This window comes from Wyeomyia smithii, chromosome 3 (assembly GCF_029784165.1).
Source record: "Wyeomyia smithii strain HCP4-BCI-WySm-NY-G18 chromosome 3, ASM2978416v1, whole genome shotgun sequence".
In the NCBI taxonomy this organism is placed as follows: Eukaryota; Metazoa; Arthropoda; class Insecta; order Diptera; family Culicidae; genus Wyeomyia; species Wyeomyia smithii.
This window is the reverse complement of record NC_073696.1, coordinates 67,248,770-67,276,488: the sequence shown is the minus strand read 5'-3', so window position 1 is coordinate 67,276,488 and position 27,719 is coordinate 67,248,770. Positions and strand designations below refer to the sequence as shown.

The following is a 27,719-nucleotide window of genomic DNA, read 5'->3' as shown; positions in this document are numbered from 1 at the left end:
ACCGGTGTAATCTTTCAAAACTGTGTACCTTGTGAAGAATTTCAAAAAATGATATTCGCTTATGCATGGTGAAAAACAGAACCGTATAGTTCTTGGCAACAAACGGCACAGAAACTGTGTTGCCGAAAAGATAGATTTTCTTTTCGCGCGACTCTCTATACCATAGACTCTGGTATCCACCAAAATATTTTTCTGGCAGCCCCTTTTTGCGCAAGTTTCAGTTGACTTCAACGGTGTGTTGTTATTGTCAGAGTGAATAGAGTTATTGTATCTAAATTTAAAGCAAGTTCGTTTGATAAAGTTTGATAGAGATAGATAAAATGAAGTGCGTTTTGTGTAATAAAAAAAACAGTAAGGAATGTGAGTTTTTTTCGGTTCCCGAAGAATCCGATTGTGAGAAAACAGTGGATAGATTTTTGTTGTCTCCCAGCAGACTATTTCATTGACGAAAACACCCTACTTTGCAGTGTAAGTAAATTAGAAAATAATTACAAGTGATGAATAAATAGTTTTTTTTGTCATTCTGAACAGCTTCACTTCAATTACGAGCAAGACCTGTACGTGGCCACAGCCGGCGGGAGGCTAAGAGCTATGCCGGGTGTGCTCCCGGTTTTCCAAAGATTGAGAATCAGTGTTGCCACATTTCCATCTGTACTGGAAGCTGAAAAATCTTTTTCATCTGTACTTTTTTCGGAAAAAATCTGTACCAAAATCTGTACCACTGGTCCATAAGTTATATGTTGTAAATTTAAAACAAAACTTCAACGATGATTGTTCATTATTTTAAGAAAACTATGACTACATTAATTCTCTTAATATTAATTCTGATCAACTAGCTCGATTGTCAATAAAAGTTTTGCACACTTAAGAATGGCTCTCGAGCTCGGTAATTTTGTGCCAAAATTTCAGTAAGGTTGAACCAAGATTTACGAAATCATGTAATAGCTGCCATTTTTTTTATCCGAGTAGTATCATTCTCGGCAGCAAATTACCGAGGTTTGACAGTAAATTCTAAGTGTGTGGATTGCAAGATCGCATTCATTGTATCGTTGCAGAGTCTGTTAAAAAGTATTGTTTAATCTATTCAACCATTTAAAAAATCTGTACTTATCTGTACTTTTTCTCGAAAATCTGTAATTTGTACGGTACAGATTCTGTACTGAAAAACCCGAGAAAATCTGTACATTTCCAGATAAATCTGTACAGTTGGCAACAGTGCTGAGAATTCACGAGCCGCGCAAAACCCGAGCTAATAAGTTTGACAGCCGTTCCATGGCAGTATAGCTTATGTCGTAGTTTCTTGCGTATAAAACATAGAAAATTTAAATTGAGGCAAATAAACTGTTATTTTGTACTTTTATCTAATTGTTGGAAACTTTTGTCTAATTGTTGGAAACGATTCAATCAAATAAACAAAATGAAAAAAAAATCAATTTCTGAAAAACTTTTTTTCTAATGATTACAATACTTTTTCCAACAAATCAAGCGAACAGCAATGTTTGTTTACTTTGCTCGTTAGGTACAGCGTTTGACGGTTCGCTTAGTTTTTCTCTGCGTCACTCTATCTATTCACTCTGACTTTTGGGTGATGCGAACCTGGGAGAGAATATTTCGTTTAGGGGTCATTCACAAATTACGTAATTTAGGGGGAGAGGGGGGGTATCCAAATTTCTTACGAATGCTTACGAAGGGGGAGAGGGGGGGTATCCAAATTTCTTACGAATGCTTACGAAGGGGGAGAGGGGGATTCAAGAGAATCTTACGTAAGATTGAAAAATTTTGAAAAATTCAAAAAAATGTTTACAAAACTAAAAAAATACAATTAGTTGAATTATTTATCGCTGCAATCTTAACAGTTGAACCTTGGGAAAGCAGTGAATACACCGTCGCTGGGTGATTGCGTGCTTTACTTCATTCATGCTTAATTTTGAATTTTGTTTATTGTTTTACCTTCGAGAATATTTTTTTCCCTAAAAAGACAATCTTACGTAAGGTTCGTAGGGGGGAGTGGGGTAATGCAAAATCTTACTAAGCCTTATTATGGGGGGAGGGGGGGTCAAAAATGTCGAAAAAAGTCCTTACATAATTAATGGATGACGCCTTACACAAAACTTTTACAATTACCTCAGAAGTATATTTTACTATTTTATCACTTTGTACGTTTCCACGGCTATACTTTCCATAATCAAATGATTGCTATAAGCGGCTAGTGCATGTGCAATACTTTGCTCATCTTTTGCTCATCCAACATACTTCTATTTTTGCTCATGGCAAGTGCTTCTAAAAATCTGGTAAACTTGAAATTTGGTTGCTTAGCTTTTCACGGATTTCCGATTTTTATATATCATCTGAAAGAGTGTAATTTTCTCACTATCCTTCGATTTTTAAATTAATAAAAATTCGCTCTAAATCGCTACAATGACACTTGACAGTTGGTATATGGGCGAACTGTCATTGTAGCGATTTCGAGCAGTTTTAAATCGTGATTTAAAATGCGAAGGACAACGATAGATTTTTTTTTAAATCACGTTTTACTTAGAAAATGCAGATCTTTCAGATGATATAAAAAACTGATATAGCTAAACAACCCAATTATCATGGAGTTGTATGTAATCTGCAAAAGTTCAGCAAAATTTTAGAAAGTTAGTTCTTAGAAAAGTTTTTGGCTATGGAATTAAATGTTGCATTTCCTAAGTCCAAATATTAAGCAAGTCTAGTGGCGTAGGTGACACGCATGAAATTTTTCCTCATGGATGAACTGCATCCCTTCTACGTTTGCTTAAGGGAAAACTTATTCAAGTCTCTAAAAAAGTTATCTTCGCTAAGAATACAAAAATTCAAACGAATGATTCAAAAGCTATGATCTTTACTTGTAAACCTGTGTTTACCAGTGTTACTCAAGCGTTGATATTCAAAATAAAATAGGTTTACACTAACATAATAGATTTTGATTCCGCATTAATTTTTTTGCTTCCGTCGGTCTAGTTCTGCCACTGTTGTTGTGCCAATCTCCGACTCCTCCGAGGCGACCTCACTCGGGATCCTAACTTACGACCCGTTGATGAGTGACGATCCATTAATGGTGTCACGCAAAATTTGGAAAAAAATAACTACCCCCCTCCCCCTTGTCACAAGCTGTCACAACTTACTTGACCCCCCCCCTTAATTACGTCACGTTTTTAAAACCCCCCCACCCCCTGGAAATAATTGATGGAAAATCGAGAGATTTGTTAGGAATGCATTTTTTCTTAATGAGAACGATTTTACTGAAAGAAAAACTGAAACTAAAAGGAAAAGAAGATTATAGAAGATAACTAGAAAAGGATGCTGTTGATGGAGACGCATATCGACGACATAGAAAGCCGAGACAGTAACTGCAGCTTCATTGCTGATTTTTGAAAGACCATCAATATTTAGTTCCTCTTCTTCAATCAATTCGCAATCCAAATCTTCTGCACATGTTACAAAAGCCAAGCATTTTCATTTACGTTTTGTCACAATTTTTGTATTGATTTGATTGAGAGACACTAAAAATTATGAAATTGCGCTGTCATTCATAAACGAACATGCACGGTAAAACAGAATTAACGAACATTATGCTTTTTAACGTGAAAAAAAAGTCATTTATTTTATCTAAAGCAAATCCTAAAGCCTGTGTTACACTCTTTGACCAAGCGTCGAATATTTGGCACTTTTTGATAGATAAAAATTTGGTCAAAGATAATTGTTTGTCACTCTCCAATTTTAACATGGGGCAAACACGGGCAAACAACAACCTTGATGTCAAATAAATTTGACCATTATGTCAGAAGGTCAAATATATGACCATTAGACAAATAGTGTACTACAGGCTTAAGCAGAAAAGGGATCGTAGAACTATAAAAGAATCGGCGAGGGCCTAGCGTGGTTGGTAACGTCTCCGCCAACCACGCTCGACGCCTGGGTTAGAATCCCAACGCCGACATAGGTGTCGATGGTTGTGGGATGGCTTGATCCACTCACAACCAACCCAACTAGTCTAGATTCAATTCTAGCCGACACTGGGAGATTTTTGAGGCGAAAAATCTCTGGGATCACGCCTTCCATCGCATGAGAAAGTAAAGCCGTTGGCGCCGGTCCGTTAATCAACGGGTCGTAAGTTAGGGTCCTGAGTGGAGCCGCCGCGTCGGTGATTGGCACAACAAAAGTGGCGGAACTAGACCGACGGAAAATAAGCGAGAATAAAAAAACTATGAATGAATGATGCAAATAACATAAATAGTTCTGAGTTGAACTCTGTGGTTAGGCATGTGACTTTTTTATTATTTTTTTTTTGAGTTTAAAAGTGATATCACACTCAAGATAACCCCCCCTCCCCCATATGTCACAAAATGTCACAATAATTGAAACCCTCTTCCCCCCCCCCCCCTAAACGCGTGACATCATTAATGGATGGTCCCTTATGGGCCTGTGCCAACGGCTTTGCTTCCTCATGCGATGAAAGGCGTGATCCTAGAGATTTTTCGCCTCAAATCTAGACCAGCTAGGTTGGTTGTGAGTGGATCACACCCCCCACAACCATCGGCACCTATGTCGGCGTGGTTGGCGAAGATGTTACCAACTACGTTAGAACCCCCGCCTACCCATTAATTTGACTCTAAAATTAAGCAAACCATGAGCACAAAACTCGAGATTCGGTTTATTCGCGTTGAAAGAGATTTCGAAGGCTGTTCGCACCTACGTGAACTCTCGTATGTAACTGTCAAAATGTGCGTGAAGACAAAAGCAAAAATATTTCCTTCTTTCTTTTTCGCACGCAGAAACCAAACAAATATCAGCAACACCGTCAACGCGAATTCGACTTTACATCGCCATCTAATAAATCTAAGTAATCGCTCATTTTATTGAAACTTTTTGACATTTTGTGGAAGCCATAGAATATTTTGAAACACTTTACTTAAAACTAAAAAAACATAACGCTGAAAGTATGGCGTTCCTAGCCGTTTATCCTCTTAAATATAAGTGGACCAAAGCATACCTGCTCCGACCAGTAGACAACATTATTTCTCACCCAGATGCTTTGAGGAAAAAACCTTTTCGGCCATCGTTTGAATTGGTAATTTTACAGAAATAGAACCAAGATTATACCAAAACGACATTTCACGTATATCTTCGTTGAAGCATGGTACACCGCACATTGTCAACTTATTGCAATACGACTACTTTCGCGTTTGGCAGAAGGAGCATTCAAGCTTTCAAACATGTAAGAGAGCGTTGCAAGGGAAAACTTCGGTAAAGAAATTTTCCCCGTATCGCAAGCGACCCATAAAAGGGACTTACTGTGGCTCCAAATGCGCACAACGAGATCAGCAATCAGCAATAGGTCAGTGTCGCTTCATTATGAGAAAGTTTCGTAATGTTCCAGCCAAAGTGGACCATCGAGGAATTGATGTCAAAAAGAAACGTCAACAGGAACTACTTTGTGCGGCCCCACAACCAGAGCCATGTGTTGTATAGAGCCGGCTCCCACATGAAGAAATTTGTGCAAAGCGAGAATTTTTAGAAATTTTGTAATATTTCAAATTAACTCTTTCTTTTGAATTAAATGACTATATCTAATCACCAAGCGTTAGTAACTTAAATAAGACTGAAATGATTGGTAGTCCTTCGAACGGACATGCGCCGTCGACACGAAACAACTGCCACAAGTTTACGAGACAGTGACACTTTGCTGACGAACTGTCAGCACAGTTCAGGAACAGTAAATATCTAAAATACGTTCCCAATCGGATCTTAGAAAAATAGAAACTAGACAAACAGGCTGACCATCCTTCGTTTGCTTTTACTTTTTGTTCAACTGTCTGACGAGTGCCGAATAGCTCAAATAACCCAACCAATGACCAATGGCCAAGATACGAAATGTGTTCAAGTAATGGCTTTTGTAGCATTTTAAATCCACAATAATCTAAACATTTACCGTGATCGATGTTACAGAAAGCACCTTATCCCGAACCTGGAGAGTAAGTGCCGGCTGTGTCTCTCGGACAAGACGAGTGTTCAATCTATCTTCCAAGGCAATAGTAAAGAAACGACCGATACGCTTGTGGATAAAATCTTCGAGTGCACCGCAATCATGGTACTTTCTTTTTACTGCTCATATTTAATGCTAATGTGTCTCTTTCGAAAATGAGGACGTATGCATTTTTGTAGCTTTCCAAGGAATTCGACTTCCCTTCGCCGATCTGTGAGGACTGTGCGCTAAAGTTGGATGAATTTTTGTTGTTTAGAGCTAAATGCCTGAGAAGCAACGAAATTTATCGCTTCAATAGGTTACATAAATCTAGGCTCGTAAGTGGAGGAGGCACACGATTACAGACGAACGGCCAGAGCGCGGACGATACCAAGGAACTGGGGCCGACGGAATGCATAGACAGCAGCCGTAAGGAAGAGCCAGCGGAAAGAGATGCATTTGTAACGAGTAGCAGTAGCGAAGGTGCCTGTGTTACCGTAATCAACTATGAACTGCCAGCCGAAAGTTGTGTTCCTGACGACACCGTCGATATCCACCAAGCGACAATTTGTAATGGAAAATCGCATGAAACAAATGAAAACGTTGAAAGTAAATCTACGGATCTTTCAATGTTGGATGAAACAGAAGGTATGGCACCCGTTGTGTTGAGAGTGGTTATTTGCTTGAGAAGAGAAAAAAACGAAACTTCATTTCAGTTACGGCGATTAGTGAACCACTGTTGACTAAGGAATCTAGCAAAATCGAAGAAATAACTATTGACGGGATTTCTTTCCCTTTGGGATCCGTCAAGGAACTGGAACGCTTGGAACGCCGCATTCAATCACATCCGGAAACTAGAGAAAAATTTGTATCCGTATTCTATTTTATGTGTTGTATTCATACGTTAAACCAATATCTAATTCACTTTTCCAGATAACATTCCTACGAACGCTGAAAACGCATGATACCTCATTGAGCGATACATATCAGCGTCTGTTCACGGATGCGCTCATGATACATTATAATTACGATGGCATTTCACCTAAATATAATAAACGACCGCTCAAGAATCTTTCCATCTTCACTGAATGCATGCCAGGTGAGTAAAATACGCTTAAGTCGCTTTTCCAAATCGTTTATACATCTTGAATTACAAAGGGAAATATTAATTTTATACATTACATTTAAAAATAACAATCAATAATCAATGTTCATTCTAGCGGCATGGAATGACCATATGGATGCAAATATGGTACGCGAAGCAATTATTGAGGCTGTGAAAAAATCTCATAATCGATACAATCAATGTAGTCATCGTAAGGTAAGCGTTGATACTATTTGTGACAAATTAACACAGCAGTTATCCTTTTTTTTTTTTTTTTCATTCATATCAGCGCGCCAGGCAAGTATATCTTTGAAGGCTTCCATGTCGAATCCACTAACCATACCGACGCTTTCAGTTACGAGTGGTTATAGCTGATTATTCCGCATTGAATCATCAGCAAAATAGTACACGAATTGCTAGAAGCAATCAATAGCAATATTCTAATTTATAGTTTTACCCGCGATAGTAATACGTCACATCACATTCCACCAGAAACTGATGGTACTTTTAAAAAAATCTCGCTTCGAAACAACTAAGATAATATAACAATGTGAAAGGACAAATTGTAATTGAAATGATAGCAAACCTACTTTAATGAACACGCGAGGAACCAACTACAGTTACACACATTCCAACGATAAAACAACGTAACACGTTTTAGAGAAAATTAACGCGAAGTCTATGGAGAAGTTTTAGAAACAAAAATAGTAACACGTTAAAACACACTTTGTTGACAAATTTTAAGATGTTATGAATGATTTATTTCATAAACTTGGCGTATAAGCAACAGATAGTATCTATCAAATTCGACTATTTCAACTCGAATATTTTTTCTTAGAATAGCAATTAGACGCTTCAATCGAAGGCAAGTGGTAGAAATGGAATGGTAGTTGAGCTGTTGCACAGTATTAGGAATTGTGAAGCTTGTTCAACGAGACATTGCAATAAAGTGAAGTTTCTGAAAAGTTGACAAAGTCATGAATGAAATTCGAATTTCCGTTTAACTAATTTGAAATGTACCTACTGTATCAATAAGAGAAGACAGTTTCAGCGCGTCCATTGTATAAAAAACTGCTTTTGGAACGCCCCCGCATCATAACACGACAATCAAAACTGGAATGCTGGAAACAATCGCAAATCAAACTTATTTCTTACAACGCACTTCAATTAATTCATTTAAAAATATAAAAACGAATATACCTACCTAAAAAAATAGAAAACAATATTGCTCCACTCATTAGCCAGCAAAAATTAGGATTGTTTCAGATGCAGATGAACTGTAATTTTTTTACGGGTTTAGATCCATTTTTGTATGGGACAGGCTTAGGTTATCTGGTACATGCGAACCATATTCAAATTACTATTTGATTGCAAAGTGTTTTATTTAAACTGCTTCATGGGTAAAACCAGTTCTATTATAATTTTCCAAATTGTTTAATCCCATATCACACTTGGGGCGTAAAATACGGATTATTCTTTCACTAAAATCCAGTTTTAATCTTCGAAAACATCAAACTAAACATGATCAACGTGCAGCGGAAGGATTTGTAACCAATTGCGCTGTTTACAGCAGACATGCATAATTTTGCTTGTTCAGTGACTGTAACTTAAAACTGAGAATTGATTTTTCAACGGCTATTGTATTTTCTTTGCTTTGCTTAAGTATTACTATTTTAGATCAACTTTTCCGTTTTATCTCAGTGAATATCGGCCGTTTAGCCAAAACGGAACGTAAAATTACTACCACCACCGCCACCGAAGCCTCCGAAGCCGGCATCGCCTCCTTGGAACTGGAAGAACTGTCGGAACATTTGCTGGGGATCAACTTCTGGAATAGTTAAAGGGCAGTTAGAAGCAATAGTGGCTTTTTTCCCAACTTCTCATTTACCTGATTGGTCTAAATCTTCTATATCATAACCATTGTCGTAGCGAGATTTTTTCACAGGATCAGACAAAACGGTGTACGCTTCCCCGACTTCTTTGAACTTACGTTCCTGTTCCTTTTTCTCTTCCTCGGAAGAATTAGCGTGGCGATCTGGGTGATGCACGAGAGCTCGTTTACGATACGCCTTTTTGATCTCATCCTCCGATGCTTGCTTAGAAACGCCCAAGATTTTATAATAATCCTTCCTCTTCGACTTTTTCAATTGCAGTTTGGCATCCTTAAGCAAATTCTTAATTTCAATAGTTTTTTCAAATTTAAGAGCTTTCTCGTAATCTTTAACGCATTCATCAAAATTTTCCAAACTGTAGTGAAGTTTTGCTCTTTGTAATAGTGCTTTCATATATTTTTCATTTATAACCAGAGCAGAGCTGCAATCGGCTATAGCGTCCTTAATATTACCAAGTTTTGAGTGAACTAATGCTCGATTATAATAGAGTTTACTATTGATGTCCTTGTTCATGGGGTCCAACGAGAGCGCTTTGGTGTAGACAGCAAGTGCATCTTTAAATTTACCACCCTTGAACATCTCGTTACCCTTTTCTTTGCGTTCCTTCAACTGTTTTGCTTTGATTCTCATTATTTTTGCTTTCTTGTGATCCGGATCCAACTGAAGCGCCCGCTCGAAGTGCAACAAACCCTTCTCCAAATTGTCACTGTAGTAAAGTGTGAGCCCGCGAACATAAATGGCATCAGCATTAGTCGAATTCGAATGCATTATACTGATCGCGATATCTCCTGCTTCATCAAATCGCTCTAACATAGCCAGACATTCCGCCTTTAACAGTTTATAGTGTATGCTGGCCGGTGCAATTTTGATAGCGTTATCACAGTGATACAAACATGTCCGATAATCTTGCTTATCATAGCAGCTGGCAGCTTTTTCATTGATGTCACGCAACTGTTTTAGACCTAGCAGCTCATGTTTCAGACTTTGGCTAACCGGATCGATCTCCAGGAATTTCTTGATAGCTTGTTCAGTGCCAACCAAATCACCTTAAAAGTAGAAAATTTTAAATAAGAAATAAAAAATGAATCTGATTTTGAATTATCTCAATTGAAAAGAGAATATAAGTCCCTATAAACACTAAACTATCTTGTGAATATTTAATTTACTCTACATCTAATTGTTTGCTGATAAAAATAAAATTGAATTTTTCTGCATACGATAACCACACCGCAACATAAGTTCAACATTATTCCTTATATGCGATTCAAGAGCTGAACAAAAATAAAACGTGCAGTTTGTTTACTAGTGCCATATCGTTATGCACCTCACAAGACAATATGATTATAGTAGTATTGGTGAATATATTTAGACTTAAATCATGTGCCTATAGCTTATAAATATTTTGCAACTTATAAAGCACCTTATGCATGTGGATGCATACATGTAGCAAGGCTCTTCTTCCACCAAAAAAAAAATATTCAGAATCTGCAGCTTTGTCGTACAACCGTGACAATTCCAATCGATTGTATAGGCTGAGCATTATATGATTAAGTAAATGAAATTCACATACCCATCAACAGACAGCATTTGGCAATCCGCATGTAACCTTTTTCGAATTTATCATCCAGAGTGACTGCCATTTTAGCATCTCTCAAGGCTGACTTGTATTCTCCAAGCATAATGTATGTGGCCGCTCGATTTCCGTAGTACGCCGGAGTATCCGGACAAAGGTTGATGGCTTCCGTGTAGAGGCTGAGTGCTGCCTCGTACCGTTTAATCTTGTACTGTTCATTACCAGCATTCTTCTTCTCTTCGGCCAAACTGCAGAATATAAAAATAAACAAAAATATAGGTATATGAAAACAGTTATTTTTCTTAGATATATTTTTCTAGGCAAAACTCAAATAGACGATGAACTTCACAATCACATTCAATAACAAACATGTCGGTCGCTGTCATGTACATAAGTCATAACCAGTCCTACTAAGCTGGGACTGATTTGGACTTCATAACACTTTCTAGTGACCTCAATTTTATTCTGTAGACAAAGTTACCTGGCATCCTCGAGTGTCATCATGTTTCGCAATTCGATTTTATATGCAGTAAAATGACATCAAAACGCGTACTTTTAACCAATTTTTTCAATGAAAATGCCCGACAAAAGAAGAAAAAGCACTCAATCTTCAAGCAAACCTAGCAACCTGCACTATTATGCCAGACACAGTATGCTCGGAATAACCAGTCTAGCCGAGCCACGATAAAGGAGTGTTTAATTTCAATCGTCATTCAGAGAGTATGGTTTTCGTAGAGCGATACTCGAGAGAGAATTAGTTGTGGTGAAAAAGTTACCTCCTGCGGTGTGGTGTGTTCACGTTCTGTTGACGTTTATACCTGCAGCGTTGTCAATATCACATAGTTTTCTATAAAATCGCATATAGATTATTTTCGTTTTTCAAATCACAAATTTGCTCTAATTATAGTCAGAACGATTTAAACGTGTGACCTGAAACTTCTGTTTTTCTTATATATAGTGCTTAATTCCTCAGCGGTTGTAGAAAAATTTTTGGCATGTCACTGAATTGCTGTTTTTAGTATTTAGAAATGAGTCAGTATGTGATTGTTAAAAGCTTTTTTTCTATAGTGACTTTCCACCTACGCACACTAGTAAACGTGTAAACCCGTGTAAAGTTGCTTTTGTTTCTTCCAACCTGTAAATCATCGCATCTCGTTGCTTTTGGTCGATTATATTTAGCGCCTTCTTCCGAATTCTGATCACGAATGAGAAAATTTATTCAGAAACAAGTTTAAAACATATAATGAGTGTTCAACTGAATTATTTGTCCAGCTGCTTAAAACATAGCATTGCAAACAAAACAGCTATTTATAAATATTTTCCCCAACTAGTGGCACTAACACATTCGTACGTAAAAAGGTCTATTCCCTGCTACAAATCAAACAGAACTAATTCTCATAAAAATAAAATAGATCTTTCTGTCATACTTAAATAAGATTGCAATTTTTCGTCAGTACTTTGAAAGTTATTTTTCTCCACGCTATCGTCGTTGTTAGTGTTGTCTCTAAGGGCTAAAACATTATTTTCATGAAACACTTTCGGTAATATTATACGATATTGGTTGGTATATTTTGATATTTCCGGAGTGATTTGCGATAAGGGCGCAACTGGCAAAAGATAAACATTGGGAAATATCAGTTTGAAAATTTGCAAGTACATTTTCAAATCGTAATTTCAAAGGAAGTGACTAACATTAACATTAATACCAAAAATCGACGTAAAATAAACCTGGATTATAGTTTCCTAAGAATACTACATTAAATTTGTGCGTTTATGGCTTAAATCAGCGCTTTTCTTCTAACCTTTTCCTAATGAGCCTCAAAGCATTCTGACAACGAGATTCGCCCACCTCTATTTCGCCTTAAAGCATTCTGACAACGAGATACGCCCATCTTTCTTTCGCCTTGTTTTTATTTTTTCATCAATTGCGCCCCTTTAAATGCGCCTTTATTTTGAAAACAAAAGTTGATCCGCCCTTTACTGTCGCCTGTTTACGAAATATTTCGCAAATAATCCCGTTGCTTCAAAACAATGTAAAGGGCCTAGTTCCAAAGTATCTTGTGTTTTGGGTAAACTGTTTTATCGCCCTTCACTGAAAGCTTGATTTAAATAATTTTATCGATTTATACAAAAGAAAGGATTCTTGCCATGAATTTTGTAATTTTTTTTTGAAACCAATAGTGTAATAAAACCATTTGTTTACATTTTGTTAGTTGCGCCCTAATCGCGAAACACTTCGGATTTATCGTTAACTGTCATATAGAGATAAGTGACTTTTCACCCACGCACACTAGGAAACGTGTAAACCCGTGTAGAGTTGCTTTTGTTTCCTCCAAACTGTAAATCATCGCATCTCGTTGCTTCGACTTTTATCACTTTTTAACATTTTTGGTCGATTATTTTCAGCAGCTTCTTTCGATTTCTGATCACGAATGAAAAAATTCATTCAGAAACAAGTTTAAAACATATAATGAGTGTTCAATTGAATATTTGTCCAGCTGCTAAAAACATAGCATTGCAAACAAAACAGCTATTTATAAATATTTTCCCCAACTAGTGGCACTAACACATTCGTACGTAAAAAGGTCTATTGGCATCACACCGATGATATTGACGTCCGCCGTCAGCTAGTTTGAATATCTATTTCACGCATTGACAGGTGTCACGGATCCTGCTGATGTTGATGATGCTTTTATACATACGATTTGTCAGCGGTTCCGTGCTTTCTGTCAAATTTTCATTCATGAATTAAGTTCAATAAACTTCTCGTAAAATGGTTTATATAAATAGATGGGAGCCCAAAAATGCAACGATAAATACAATAAATACACAATAGTGTTATGTATTGAAAATATTTCATGCATTTCACGCCCCTGGGTCACAATATTATTTTATAATTACTACAACAATGCCAAGATTAAATTGATCACATTGAGTTAGAAAACTGAACCATAAATTGCTAAACCATGTGATTGAATTGATTAAAAATCATTACTGACCGTCAGTTTTTAACAACCCCAACACGTTGATCAAACATCGCCCTAAAACTCAGTCTTCTCTCTTCTCCCAAGGCAGTGTTAGTCGTCACTGCTCACGAGTTGGTTTTTATTTCGTGGTTATGTTCAATTCAGTGCAAAGATAATATTGGTTCAAAATTGAAAATTTATTTGTGAAATAAGCATTGAAGCAATCATTTTTAGAATAAATTTAGCGACGAGTAAAGTAGTCATAAACGAGACATTTCTCAAAACGTGGTGATGTAACAAAGAACGAAAAGGAGAAGTTTCTGAGCTAGAATTTTTCCTTTGCTCTTCGTGGCTGCTACTCTTCGGATTTCGACGTTTGCTGTCAACTTTTATTCCCACTTACAATAATCTAATATGGCGCAGTAGATTCTACGTGGAATTTATACGTTTCATCGCAAATTTTGGTATGTACCGTGTTACAAAAGTTAATTGCATTAAATGTTTTGTTTACAAACAGCTGATTGGTTATGTGGTTTTGTTTTGATTGAAACATAGCTAACCTCATTCTTGGACCATAACCTCAGAAATATTCCTACGAAAAATCATTCGTAGTTGCTTTTTCAGGTTAGAAGTGCAATGGATCAGGTAAAATTCCACCATGATTGCAAGCCTTTTGCTACATTGCATTCGTATTGGTAGCATAACCAGAGAGAGTCAAACAGTTTGATTGTAACTACTACATAGAGAGAGGCTCTCGCCAGTCGAGTTTGACAGTTAATGGAAGAATAAAGAGATGCATGGGGCAAAGCGCTTATTTTTCTTTAACACGTGAAGTGTTTTTAATGTTCTTTTTGAAATATTGTTACAAGTCAAAAATGATTGTTCTATTGTTATGTTCTGTTGCAGTGTTACAACATGGATAAAACCACATTCACACTTTGGGACCCGTCCCAACCGAATGCCAAAATGCGTATAATTAATATACCTGGTCAAGGCCATACGCAATATTTAGAGTCCGTTTCTGAAATCAGTAAAATTGCAAGGCAACCGGCAACTAATGAACAAATAATTCTACAAACTCACGATGGACAAGAGTTTCTCGTGGACGAAAATGAAATTGATCGGATCGATCAAATTCCACCTGAAAATTTAATCTATATGTCTGCTGATGATGGATCTTTTATCCAAGGTGAGGTCGTCCATGTTCAAGCCGATGGTCAGCAAATTCATGAAGAGTTAGCCGTTCAACAGAATCAGCAGCAATACATGGAGTGTGAAGTAACAGAAGAGGTCATTACAGATGATTGGGTTCAGACAGACGGACAAGATTGTGTGCAGGTTACTGTTGATCAGTTGGGTGCAACGACCGTGATTGGGTCTGCTGAAGACGAAGAAACGGTTCCGCTTCCAACGGATCAGGATGAGTACACAACATCTCGACCCTATCCGTGTGATTTCTGTAGCAGACGCTTCCGCAAAAAGGCAAATTTGATGAATCATATGATTGCCCATTCGAACGACAGACCGCACGTGTGTAATTTATGCGGTGCTCGCTATATGAGGCGCTGTGATCTGCTGAACCACCTGAAACTGCATGCCTATTCGACGGATGATCATGAAGAACCGATCAGGAGCGACCCGGAAGACGACTGTAAGTTTACTGAACGTTCCAAAAAATAGTTTAAAACCTTTATCTAACTGTTATCCATTTTCAGACGACTATGAACTATCAAATTCCCCGCCAACAAGCCCAGATCAGCACTCGCCCACTCTAGAAGACGACGATGATGATTTGCTGGTCCCGGCTCCATCACAATATCGTACACCTAAACCGAAACAAATTAGGAAACCCCGTGCCAAAAACAGTGCGAGTGCCGCAAAGTTAAGCAAAAAACCATCTACCTCATCATCTAACAATCGACCGCGCCAAATGCAGCAAAAATTTGATAATTCATTTAACTCTTCAATTGAACCGTTCGTTAATCTTCCCCCGCGATTTCCAGTCACCGATGAACGTAAGCCTTTCGTCTGCCAGCATTGTGGAATTTCATTTGCACGGGAAAAAGCTCTTGCATCACATGCTCGAGTACACGGAGGTGATTGTCAATTTGAGTGTGAATCTTGCGGTGACCGGTTCTGGGATAAAACCATGCTACAAGATCACATTCGTCAACGTCATGCTGCTAATTTGGTAGTAACTGGACCAAAAGCAACGAAGAGTAGTTACACTTTGTTGCAACCGGAAATCGAAAACCATACCTTAGAAACCGAGAACGCAAAACAAAATTTCTATTGTGACAGTTGCGGAGCAATATTTCCAAAACCAGATCAGTTGAAACGTCACATAAAACAAACCCATAGTAGTAAAGAACAGATGCTGGAACCAATAAGTCAAATAGTGCGGCAAAGGCAACAACATAGCCAACAAATTATTAATTTCGATGGCGAGGAAGACGAAGATCAGGCTCAGTACGACGAAGTTGAATCGCAAACACCGTTGTCTTGTAACGTATGCGGTGAAAGATTTGCCGAAGCTCTAGACTTATTAGCTCACGCAGAGGTGCACACACGGTTCGAGCCGCACAGATGTCAACTATGTAGGGAAACATTCATCGACGAAAAAACGATCAAAGAACATGTACAACACATCCACAAAGCGGACCTCACTGATACTAGCTGTGTAGTTTGCGGCAAATCTTGCAGAACTCACGCTGCACTACTCAAGCACGCTTGGGAGCACTCACGAGAACGTTTAAATTACGGAACACATTGTTGTTCTAAATGTGGCAAGACGTTCTACAACAAGGCTCGCCTAAAACGGCACATGGTTTCCCACCGGAATAAATCAGTCAAATGTGAAGTTTGCCTGGAGGAGTTTCCGGACGGGAGAAGTTTAATGAACCATCGACATTCGCACACTAAGTCGCGTCAGTTTCCGTGCAATGTATGTGGTAAAACATTTGGATCTCGTTCATCCCAGCAGATCCACTTGAGAATTCATTCTGGCGAACGACCTTACGGTTGCAGGTAAATTATTTACGCTATGAGCTTGTATGCGTATCTGTTCCAAGAGACTTAGCCAATATTTTTTTTTCTTTCGCAGATTTTGCTGGAAAGCTTTCGCTGACGGAGGAACATTGAGAAAACACGAACGTGTCCATACTGGCGAAAAACCGTACGGTTGCTCTGTCTGCCCTCGCGCATTTAATCAACGTGTTGTGTTACGAGAGCACATTCGTTCCCATCACTCTGCGCCGGATTCAAAGCAAGGAACCGCGACACAGCCATATTTCTGCTCCGTTTGTACTCAGCTATTCGAATCATCGGCTGAACTGATACAACATCTGATTCAACATAGTGATCTGAACACAGCAATGAAGCGACAACCGCCAACGTTTCCGCGAAAGTACAAAAGAAGGAAAAAGCTAAAGTCTTCGGATGGTGAAAAACAAACTCCTCCAAAGTGGAAAAAGAAGAGCAACATGAGTCGCATAGAGGAGGCTGTCAGTGACGGTGTTACGGAGGATGAAGATCCACTAAAAAATCCAGCCGAAATATTACTTGAATATGGAACAGGAAACTGCAGCAAAAAGCTTATTGCGTCTCCGAAATATATCAACTCGTACGAACTGCTAGCATCTACATCAGGCATTACCCACGCGAAGCCTGGCAATCTGGACGACAGTGGAATTAATCTGTTGAGTGATGTAGTTCTAATTAACAGCCCTTCTACTACTGTAGATACCAAATTTAGACCCGACGTATCGGAATCACCTAAACGTCGGGGTGGAAAACAGCCATCAACAATAGCGAATTTTCACACCATCTTAGGTCAACCAAGTACTTCAGCAAGCAATTCGCGCCCTCGAATGATACATACACAAAAGACTCGAGTATCCGCTACCGATGGCAAGCGTAACACTAAAACTATTATAACGAAAGATATTAAATGTAGTCCCGAGAGTAAGCAATATTCTACGTTGGAGTTCAAAAGAGCTAAAAGCCGTTCCGTAGCAACGTACCAAGAAATCCCATCCGACAAGATTTCATCGGAAAGTTTTCCCCTGTTGGATGACGGTTGTGAAGATGACTGTGATGGCGATGAAGAACCACAGGACGATGCTTTATCACCTTCAATAACAGAGATCGATCGGAAGCAGGACGTACCAGCATACGAAGACCTGCTCAACCAAAACCTTCTTATGGAGATATCGCGTAAGGATAAATACATTGATAAATATAATAGTGATATTGTCAACGACTTAGAGGAAATTCTGCGATCTCCAATTAAAAACGCCACCAACAATGTGCCACCGACTGTAATAATGGCCACTCCTAAAACTAGTCACAGCCAACAGTATGATCCTGTAGCGGAAAAGCAGGAAGAGAAAAAACCAACCAAGCTAATGAAATACAGCAAATCAAACGACCATCATTCGCTAACATCAATCTTACGAAGTCAACGCCTGACACGTCGGCAGTTGGAACGAGAGGTTAACTTTTTACGGGAAGCGTATGGTACGGACTCGATTACCATCAAGCAGGAGAAAGACAGCCCCGATAAACTGTCGACCATGTTATTGAACGACGTACAGCCAACTTCGTCAACATTAGTCAACCCGAAACAAGAGCCATTACAGAACCTACCGATAAGTGAGGCACTGCTGGAAGCTCCCGAACCCGAGCGGTTTGAATGTGAAATGTGCTTCGCGACATTCGAGGACAGATCCCAGCTGTTGCTGCATGTGCCGGTTCACATTTAAAAAGTTTTGTTATAACAGTTATTTTTCCTATTGTTCACATCTAGAGCTTTCCTGAATAGTTAGTACGCTTTTCGCTTCTGTTGATACTAATTCAATATAAAAGTAGAACATTTGAATTGTCTATTCACAAAGTGAGAATAAACTGTAAATGTTTCATCAAAATTATGAGAATTAAATCAATATAATTGTGAAATACAAATAAGTAATATACATATTATTTTAAGCCGGAAACTCGAGCTGCGATTGCCTCCAGCAGCCTTACATTATTCATTCTGGCAGCTTAATATTAAAATGATTTTTGTTGGGATGAGAGATTACATAAATAGGACCAGTGTGTGTAGATCGATTCAAATTATCTAATAGAGGTCCTTTCCCGGTTAAAAATGATTTTCCCACAAGCAAATTGTCCTAACAAAAATAATCAATTCCTAAACTAAAGGCGCAAAATACTCACGCTTGGTTATCTATCGAATTCTCTCCGATGTCCATGTCAACCGGAGTAAGATCCACCTCTTGGAAGTTGGCGGCCGGATCGGTCTGCATGGTCGACGGTGATGCACCATCTTCACTGGAATCGTTTCTTCTTGGACTATCATCAATTACAATCACATCGTCGTTTTCATCGCTCACTAAATCGATTATTTGCTCTGCTGACATTTTAATTCCCCTTTCAATTATCCGCGCAGCAACCCTTTATTTAAATGCAATGAAACGCAGTCACTCTCTACGTAAAACACAAACACTATTCTCCAGCAAATATCGAAACTCTTTTATTTTTTTAATTGATAATCAGCTATTGCGATAGCTGAAACGGTTTGTTCTGGGGCAAAAATATCTGAATAAAATCCCTCTTGAACAAGTACACAAAACGTAATTTTTTGACAGCAAGAACGTTTTCTAACCAATTCTGGGCTGGGCGACATTAACTGCCCTACGAATATATCATGATTATTTTGAACAAGCAACCCTGGTGTTCTTTTGACCCACATTTTCGCGACTACGAAGGTGCTGATATTTGTTTGGTTTTTGCATGAGAAAAAGAAGGAAGGAAATATTTTTGCTTTTGTCATCACACACATTTTGACAATTGCATATGAGAGTTCGCCTAGGTGCGAACAGGGCTGCCAAGTATACAGATTTTTCTGTATTACACAGATTTTTTGACCACGATACAGTAATGATACAGAATACAGAATTCATACAGAATTTTGATTTTTATTACAGATTTATACAGAATTTTAGCAATCGATTTTTTTTTTATTCTTGCTTATTTTCCGTCGATCTGATTCCGCCACTGGTGGAGGCGACTCCACCCAAGACCCTAACTTACGACCCGTTGTTCAACGGATCGGCACCAACGGCTTTACTTCCTCATGCGATGGAAGGCGTGATCCCAGAGTTTTTTCGCCTCAAAAAATCTCCCGGTGTCGACTAGGACTAAACCTAGACCAGTTGGGTTGGTTGTGGGTGGATCACGTCACCCCACAACCATCGACACCTATGTCAGCGTTGGGATTCTAACCCAGGCGTCGAGCGTGGTTGTTCGAGTTCTGCTGGGCGTCTGGCATTTACTAAGCGGGAAATTTGGAAAATATATATCTATGAAAAATCACCAGTCCACATAAGCACTGAGGAAGACTGTATGTCACAGTCGAAATATATGCTTGCGCGGACTGAATTTCAATATTTATTTCCAAAAAATTTTTTAGTAGAGTATAACGGAAACCGATAACTATTTCTTTGATTTCTTTAAGCGGGAAATTCCTTTTGTTTGATTTCTTCTGGACATTCGACATTTGGCTAAGCGGGAAAGCTTTGGAACAAAAATACTGGATTGTATTGCCTTACTAGCAAAAAAAAAAACACGGTTTTAGACCTGAGATTCTTTCAGGAATTTTACCCAACCTTTTTACGGTTTCAGGCGAAGTTTAAGGTTGGATGCCAAGCCCAGTTACCCCAAAGCAGAGCACTTGTAGGCACACGAACAAAATACAGAAAAATACAGATTTTTTTACGGGTGCATACAGATTTTTCAAAATAAAATCTGGCAGCTCTGGGTGCGAACAGCCTTCAAAATCTCTTTCAACTTTGTAGTCGCGAATATTGTCGCCCCAGTAGAATGTCGAATTTTTCGACTAGCGACATTCGATTTTTGTCGCATACCGTACATTATACTTAACGTCGGAAATAGCAAATCAGATACAGCGCACTACTTCCGACGATAAGTATAATGTACATCATGAAAAAAAAAAAACGATTGTCACTGGTCGACAACTTCAGTTTTCAACTAAATGCTAGGGGCTAGGCATCTTTATTTTCACGAAAAATATTCAATAATATCACTCGATTTTAGTTGATATATTCTGATATTTATCGTTTATCTGTCAATTGACAACCCTCCAACGATAAGTAAACGTCAATGATCTATCACACTTAATCCTGTAGTACACTCTTTGTCTAATGGTCAAATATTTGACCTTCTGACATAATGGTCAAACTTATTTGACATCATGGTTGTTGTTTGCCCGTGCTTGCCCAATGTTAAAATTGGAGAGTGACAAACAATTATCTTTGACCAAATTTTTATCTGTCAAAAAGTGCCAATTATTTGACGCTTGGTCAAAGAGTGTAATACAGGCTTTATTCTCGATTTAATTGTTCAGTAATTTTTATTACGGTCATGTTCAGTAAATTTGAAAAAATACTGATCATTTTGTAATTTCCTCAAAAATAACTGATGTCGGTTCAAGTTTTTACCGAATTACCGTTATACAAAAGGCACTTGACGAGCTCAGAAAAAAACATTGCTGACCTTTTCTGTAAACTAAAGTATGTTCTGCACTTTCATAAAGTTCAGTAAATATTTGACGATCTGTCAGCACCTACCTAGGTGTTGCTGAAAACCTTTCAATTGATTTACTGAACTCTTGATGTTTGTTACTATACTGTTTTTCGGCAATTTTTCTGCATCTGTCAAAACGAAACTTCAAAAGTCCGTCATTTTGCAAATATTCAAAAAGTTTCGAAGTTGAGTCTTTAAAGTGTTTCGCGTGTGATTTAAAAAAAAAAATGAAATGGATATCGTACTTTCAAATCTACAAGAAAACGACGTGGAAGTACACGATCTATTCAGTAAGTTGTTATTTATCAAATATGTACGTATTTGTGTATTTTAGTTGAATGTTTCATATATTTTTTTTTTCTTCACATAACATTTATTTGACACGGCAGAATGTTTCATATCATTGCACATCCGCAACAATGATTTCACCCAAGATTCTATATATTACGATTGAGATAATGCAAATCATTTCAGTCAGCATATGGAAATTTTTCCACCACAGGAGAGCAGTTTACTAGAAGCCTATATACTTTGTAATATTAAATATTGGAAATATTTCGCAATATAATAATAGTGTCTTGCCCCAATACTAAATGCATAATATATTATCTGTTTCCTTTTAAACCAAACGATTTCGTCGCCGAAATTGTTACCATACAATTTGTGTGGCGACGATTTCTGCGGCGAATTTGGTACGTTTTGTTTTAAAGGAAACAGACAATATCCAGCAACCAAAACTTTTTCCGCCTGACGAACTGTTAGATGTTTACCCATCGTCATCCATGTTCACAATACACAACGTTTATGAACTGATCCCAATCCTTCCATAGTTCTTCAAGAAAACGTTTCTAATGCTCCATTACTGAATCTATTAATCCGTCATAGTAAATAGATATATCTATATTATTAAGCCGACAATTGCCTGGAACCGACATCACCGACAATTGCCTGGAATGGAAAATGAATATTAGCGAATTGATGGTATAGAAATAATATAATGAGAAAGTTGGAGGTAATTTGATCATATATATAATGGCTTAGGCCATCATTCTTTCTATTTTGGCCTCTCAATGAGTTTTCTTAACTATTGAAAATATACATTTTAAGATATAGGCGGAGCTTTTTTAATTTTACAGTAATGTTATCAGAGAAATTCATGTGCCAGTCTTATTTTTGTAAGTGATGAAAACAAATTCCCCGACTGCTAAATTGACTTTTAATTCCTCCGCTTATCTTCTAGTTACTATGAAAAACTTCAATTGAAATAAGCTTGTACCTTAAAACTAGATTCTGTTATTTTGCAAGGCGATAGTATTGATCCTATTTCATTTCTAGCAAGATTTTCGATACAATTACTCCATTTGGTGGTGGTTATCATTTTCGTGTGGACTTTCTGGACACTTCTAGTCAATGAGGCAATGATATAATCATCATTCACAAAAGTGTCGTAGTCAACGGTTGATCTGTTAGGCAATGCAAATGGTGACGTTTCTCTGGTGTCAATGGTTGCTAACTGTTCTTGTTTTGCTGGCATAGCTAGCCATTCTGTCTCAATAACATTAGAACAGTTAGCTTTCGATGAGCAGCTAACATCGTTATAGAGAAGCATCCGTTTATAACTAGCGCTTTGAACTGGCTAACGCTCGGATTATTGTTCGAACCGCCTTTCGCATTCCAAAAATAGACTCGATATGATCCTGGCTCAGGCGATATGTACAGAGCGTACTATCTGCGTAGACGGAATCTTCGTATTGTTCGTATATATTTCGCAAAGTTTGAATGTTGATGATGATGATAGAATGGGGGTCCCATCAGATAATGTAATTGAGAAAATATATTCTTCAATGTATTGAAAAGCGTGATAATTAAGGTCGAAGTTATAATTGCTTAAAGGTTTTCTGAACCCCTCTGCGCCATCGGTCATGCTGTTTAAAACATCGAAAAGATCATTGAAGATATCAAGGAAATGAACTGTTCTACTGCACTCTGCCAAGTTCCTTCCCGTACGACGCAAGAAATCTAACGCTCTGGCGACGCTGTTACTTATAGTCTGAACAGCTAGGACTACTTTCATTTTAGAGGCAGTAAAATTAATATGTAGATCTGTTAATTTTTCTGCCAGCCGAATTCCATGCTTGTTTTGAAAGTCTTTCAGTTGGACGATATTTTTCCATCTGGCTATTCCACACATAGTGTTTAAAATTTCTTGACTGTGCAATGTATTACGGATACGTTTTATCATATGATAATATGAAAATATTTATAATATGAAAAGTAGTCTTAGTAACGCCCCCTGCTTCAATACGCAAATCGCACCCGGTTGGCAGTGGCAAAGTTTGTCAGTGCTCCATCAGAGGTGAAAGCAATTATGCGAACTCCGACATCATGCAGAAAAATCAGCACGGTACGAACTAATTCTGCTTTGGACTCGGTGTTGGTCCCATTTATTTAAAAATGGCATCACTGGCATTTTCCACTAATCTTCGATCCCGGTTACCATAACTACGAGTGCCTCCTTGGCAATCGGTTTGATCTGGATCCTGGTTGGTTTTCTGCAGAAGCCCATGATGCTGAACCAATCCATCCAGTCTTTTCGTATGCGGACTCCATTCGACAGTTGGCGCAGGACCATCTCATCTATTAGCACTTTAGGGTTTTACCACATGCATAGGACATACGTAACACTCAGGAAGAAATCTTCCAAAAAAGTTGGTACAAAATGAACTACTCTGAATAAAATCACCCTTTGAGTTGTTTTTGAAGGCAGTGTACCTGCGCAGCCCTGCATTTGTCTTCTTCCTACTCGAAAAATGCTGCATTAATTTTGTAAATAACTTTTTGACAGTTCCTTATGGGATTTTCTTTAGGGTTCGATAAAGCTGAGAAAAAGAAAATTCATTTTGTTCATTATTTATCGAGCAGTTTGACAGGACGAGGTACAGAGTACTATGGGGCAACGTGTACCACAAAAAAAAACACCAGTGTTACGTATGTCTTATGTATGTGGTTTTACCATCCAACGCGTAATTCGCCGCTTTTACGCTCAAAACATCTAGAGCTTCCCTGCTGATTCCTGGTTCACCACCGACACTCTCGTACCACCGTATCAGAGTTCTTGGATGTGGCAATGATTTCTGAAAAACCTTTCCTACGTAATTGTATGCTTGTTTGGAATAATAGTATAGGGTGATGGCAAAGCAACGGAGTATATCACTGTACGGCTGACCATTACGCCTCGATTTCAGCTCTTCAAGAATTTCGTTCTCTGATTCAAATTCCTTAAAATAATTTACCATCAGTTAAAATAACAGAACGACTTTACATGAATAAACTTACCTGTAACTGAATGGCAGTGAATTTCTCTTGAAGATCGTTTACCAGGTCTAGCGTGTTATCTACGAAGTCGTTTGTTATGTGCTCTGAGGTGCTCGTTGGTCTTGTTCGTCCGGATATACTGTTTTTGCAACTTCGGCAAAGTAATGAGCGCTTCTTCCCCTGAGACGTTGTCAACGTTGGTGATACTACCAAAAAATCGAATCGTTCGCTCACGGGCAGGTTTCGAATGGATTTCTATAGCGGAATATTTCAGCATCAAAGTTGAAATTTCACAGGGTAGCAGATTCGACGATTCGCAAGGATGCGAACGTTTTTTTTTTGTTGAATCGGAACTTGCGAACAGTGGAATTAATGATTGGTCAGTACGGTTTTCCATCGTGATTTCGATTTCGGAGCTAGCGAGAAACTCATCACTGAAAAATAAAATTATGAGCCGTATTACAGCAGCTTTGATGAGCAATTCGCTTGATTTGGAATGCATGGCCGAGTAGAGTCTAATCATCTTTTGTAATAAGGCTCAATGTTTAGAATGCTCAATAGTCAAATCAATTTACCTAACGCTGTTGAAGAATATTGTCGGAACCATAGGCGTAGCCAGAGGGGGGGCTCGTCAAATCCAATGTTTTGCTCTTTTTTGTTTCCTTGCTCGTTTTTGCTGTATACACGAAAGTTTCGCTGTTCCTTTTATCTTCGAACGTAAGGCTTGTATAGAAATTATGAAGTGTGTTTTTACTTAGATTACATCTTTTTTGGATAATAACCAAATCCACTGTGTCTACCGCGTCTATCAAAGAATCACAAGGGCTGAGCCCCAACGGAAACAGTAAAACAATGAAAGCAATCCAACCGACATTGACGTTTTTGTATCAGGTTTGACGTGGGATAGGAAAAGGCATTCCCTCGAGGACATGAGTTCATTGTCATTCACTGTTACTCGGTATGGGGATGCCAATAGCTCGACCAATATCGTTTGATATTGTGCATTTAAATAAAAATTATCAAAACGTCGCTGATGAACAGGCAGTCAGGCTCACTTCCGATTTTTATTTTTGTCGTTTTCGCAACACTGCAACCATCTCAACCGCCGCTGCGCTTTCACTCCGGCTTACAAAAACAAAAACATTGAAATCATTCCCGCAGTTCATGTTGTGTGAATACGCAGTTGTTTTATGTGTTTGTAAAATCAAAAGAAAGTTCGGAAGTCCAACTTCCGAACTTTAATTTAGTGCTGACGCCACAGTATCACCAAAATATTTCTCTCAAAAATAAAGTTGTCTAGCTCCTACGTTAAAACCGAGATTTACGAAAAATATGACAGCTGTCATTGGTGCCGTTGCACACAAACTTTTTACACGCTTTTTATCGTTTGCTTGTTAGTCAGTTCTCTGACTCTGTGTCAATAGTGTCTTGCTTCTAGGCAGACGATCCAGGGCGAGACAGCCGAAAACCGCGAGTGTGCGTCGGCGACCCGCTGTCGGAAGCGCCGAACACTACGGGGCAGAATACCCCCCTCCTCAAAAAATTACCATTGTATAGGTTCGTTCGTTTTCCTTGGTCTACTGACTCGTAGACGTGATTCCCTAGTTTAAGCCCTATTTAGAGTTCCAAGCGAAGTGAAAGTCTCAAACAAAATGTTCATTTTTTCACGCTCGTTTCACTTCGCTTGGAACTGTAAACAAATTCGATCCAGCGAAATCGAAGGTTGTGAATCTTATCTTTTTCACTTGGGATTACTTTTTTCACGAATGCAAACGCTAGTGAAAAAAGCAGCAGCAAGCGAAAACTTGCATTCGTTAATATACTGTCAGTTGCAGCCAATTTTCACGTCGATCGTAGTGTAAACTCGATAATTTCGCTTCACTTAAACTGTAAACTGCAGACTGGTGAAATGCCTGCGTGTTCTACAAACGGGTTTTCACGACAGATTTCGCAAGCGAAAATTTACGCTTTTTCACTTGTCAAATTTTTCACTTCGCTTGGAACTGTAAACTATGCTTTAGTCCGAACCTGGGAGGGAGAAACGAATACTACACTCGAAACAGAGAACACGCACGTGCGTCGTTTTCTGATAGCGTGTAACTTTCTTACTGTAACGCATGCATGACTCAAACGAAGATTTTAGTAACATCAGGAAATTGTTCGAATTTTATAGACTGATTTTTCGACTCTGTTTTTTTTTTCAATTAGTGATGAAGTGTGTTCGAAATTGTAAACAAAGCCTTCATTCCAGAAAAGCGCAAGTTTAATATTCGAAGTACGCTAGCATGATTATTGCTCAAAGCTTATGAAATTTATTATTTTACGTAAAAACCAACCAAAATATTTTGTAAAACGACAATGAATACAAGAACTGTTTGCGATGAATATTTTTTCGAGCAACGCCTGGGCCCAAACTCATTTGTGCCCACTGTCAGCTGTCAGATAAAGATGTATGGAAAGTAGCGGTGATATGCTATCTCGTTTACACATACGTTGAGATGTTAGCCCTTGAAACATGGCGCAATGGCATTGGGTTGCTTCAGTTATAACAATACTCATCACAAAAAAACATGTTTTTTTTTGCTTGGTTCAAATTGACAGTCAATGACAGCCCGTTCTGGTTCATTTTGACCCTCACACAGCTTCGTATCCCTTTCTCCCTCCCAGGTCCGAACGAGCGATAGCGTGTAAGGACAGCATATGTCTCAGACAAACGAGCCGGTTGTAGGCCGCGAGTGTTTTTCAAAAACGACAGAAATGAACTTTGTGAATTTTCAGCCTTATTATTTTTCAGCTTTTCGTGATTTAGCCTTTCGTGTTTTTCGGCCTTATGTAGCTTTCAGCCTTCCATTTTTCAACCTTTTCGAGTTTCAGCCTATTGTATTCGGGACTTCAAAGCTGCTGATATTTGTTTGGTTTTTCGCATAAGAGAGTAAAGGAAAGAGATATTTTTGCCTTTGTTAACAAGCATACTCTGACAATCTATATGAGAGTTTACGTGAGTGAGAGCAGTCTTTAAAACCTTTTTCAGTTTCGTAAGCCTGTAGTACACTCTTTGTCTAATGGTCAAATATTTGACCTTCTGACATAATGGTCAAATTTATTTGACATCATGGTTGTTGTTTGCCCGTGTTTGCCCCATGTTAAAATTGGAGAGTGACAGATAATTATCTTTGACCAAATTTTTATCTGTCAAAAAGTGACAAATATTTGACGCTCGGTCAAAGAGTGTACTACAGGCTGTAGTCGCGAATAGTATTAAAACGATTTAAAC

General features: G+C 38.3%; 3 protein-coding genes across 4 annotated transcripts; 2 read left to right on the top strand and 1 right to left on the bottom strand.

The window, feature by feature from the left end:
* Positions 1–5,532: 5,532 nt before the first annotated feature.
* LOC129727247 (uncharacterized) lies at positions 5,533–8,059 on the top strand. Its single transcript, XM_055684856.1, has 7 exons — positions 5,533–5,908; positions 5,974–6,115; positions 6,190–6,637; positions 6,706–6,857; positions 6,923–7,088; positions 7,210–7,310; positions 7,384–8,059. Exons 1-7 carry the CDS (start codon positions 5,883–5,885, stop codon positions 7,405–7,407), a joined length of 1,059 nt encoding a protein of 352 aa, XP_055540831.1. The 5' UTR covers positions 5,533–5,882; the 3' UTR covers positions 7,408–8,059.
* A 398-nt stretch (positions 8,060–8,457) lies between these two features.
* On the bottom strand, positions 8,458–19,142 carry LOC129727246 (dnaJ homolog subfamily C member 7). Of its 2 annotated transcripts, none has more exons than XM_055684854.1 (4): positions 18,743–19,142; positions 10,557–10,807; positions 8,983–10,032; positions 8,458–8,922 (listed from the first exon to the last, which is right to left on the bottom strand). In XM_055684854.1, exons 1-4 carry the CDS (start codon positions 18,943–18,945, stop codon positions 8,810–8,812), a joined length of 1,617 nt encoding a protein of 538 aa, XP_055540829.1. In that variant the 5' UTR covers positions 18,946–19,142; the 3' UTR covers positions 8,458–8,809. The 2 variants fall into 2 exon arrangements, with proteins under 2 accessions (XP_055540829.1, XP_055540830.1); XM_055684855.1 differs by lacking the exon at positions 18,743–19,142 and adding an exon at positions 11,041–11,261.
* Positions 13,626–18,453, top strand: LOC129727245 (zinc finger protein 521-like). Its single transcript, XM_055684853.1, has 4 exons — positions 13,626–13,989; positions 14,432–15,176; positions 15,241–16,552; positions 16,629–18,453. The coding sequence occupies exons 2-4, from the start codon at positions 14,441–14,443 to the stop codon at positions 18,286–18,288; spliced, it is 3,708 nt and encodes a 1,235-aa protein (XP_055540828.1). The 5' UTR covers positions 13,626–13,989; positions 14,432–14,440; the 3' UTR covers positions 18,289–18,453.
* Positions 19,143–27,719: the final 8,577 nt, after the last annotated feature.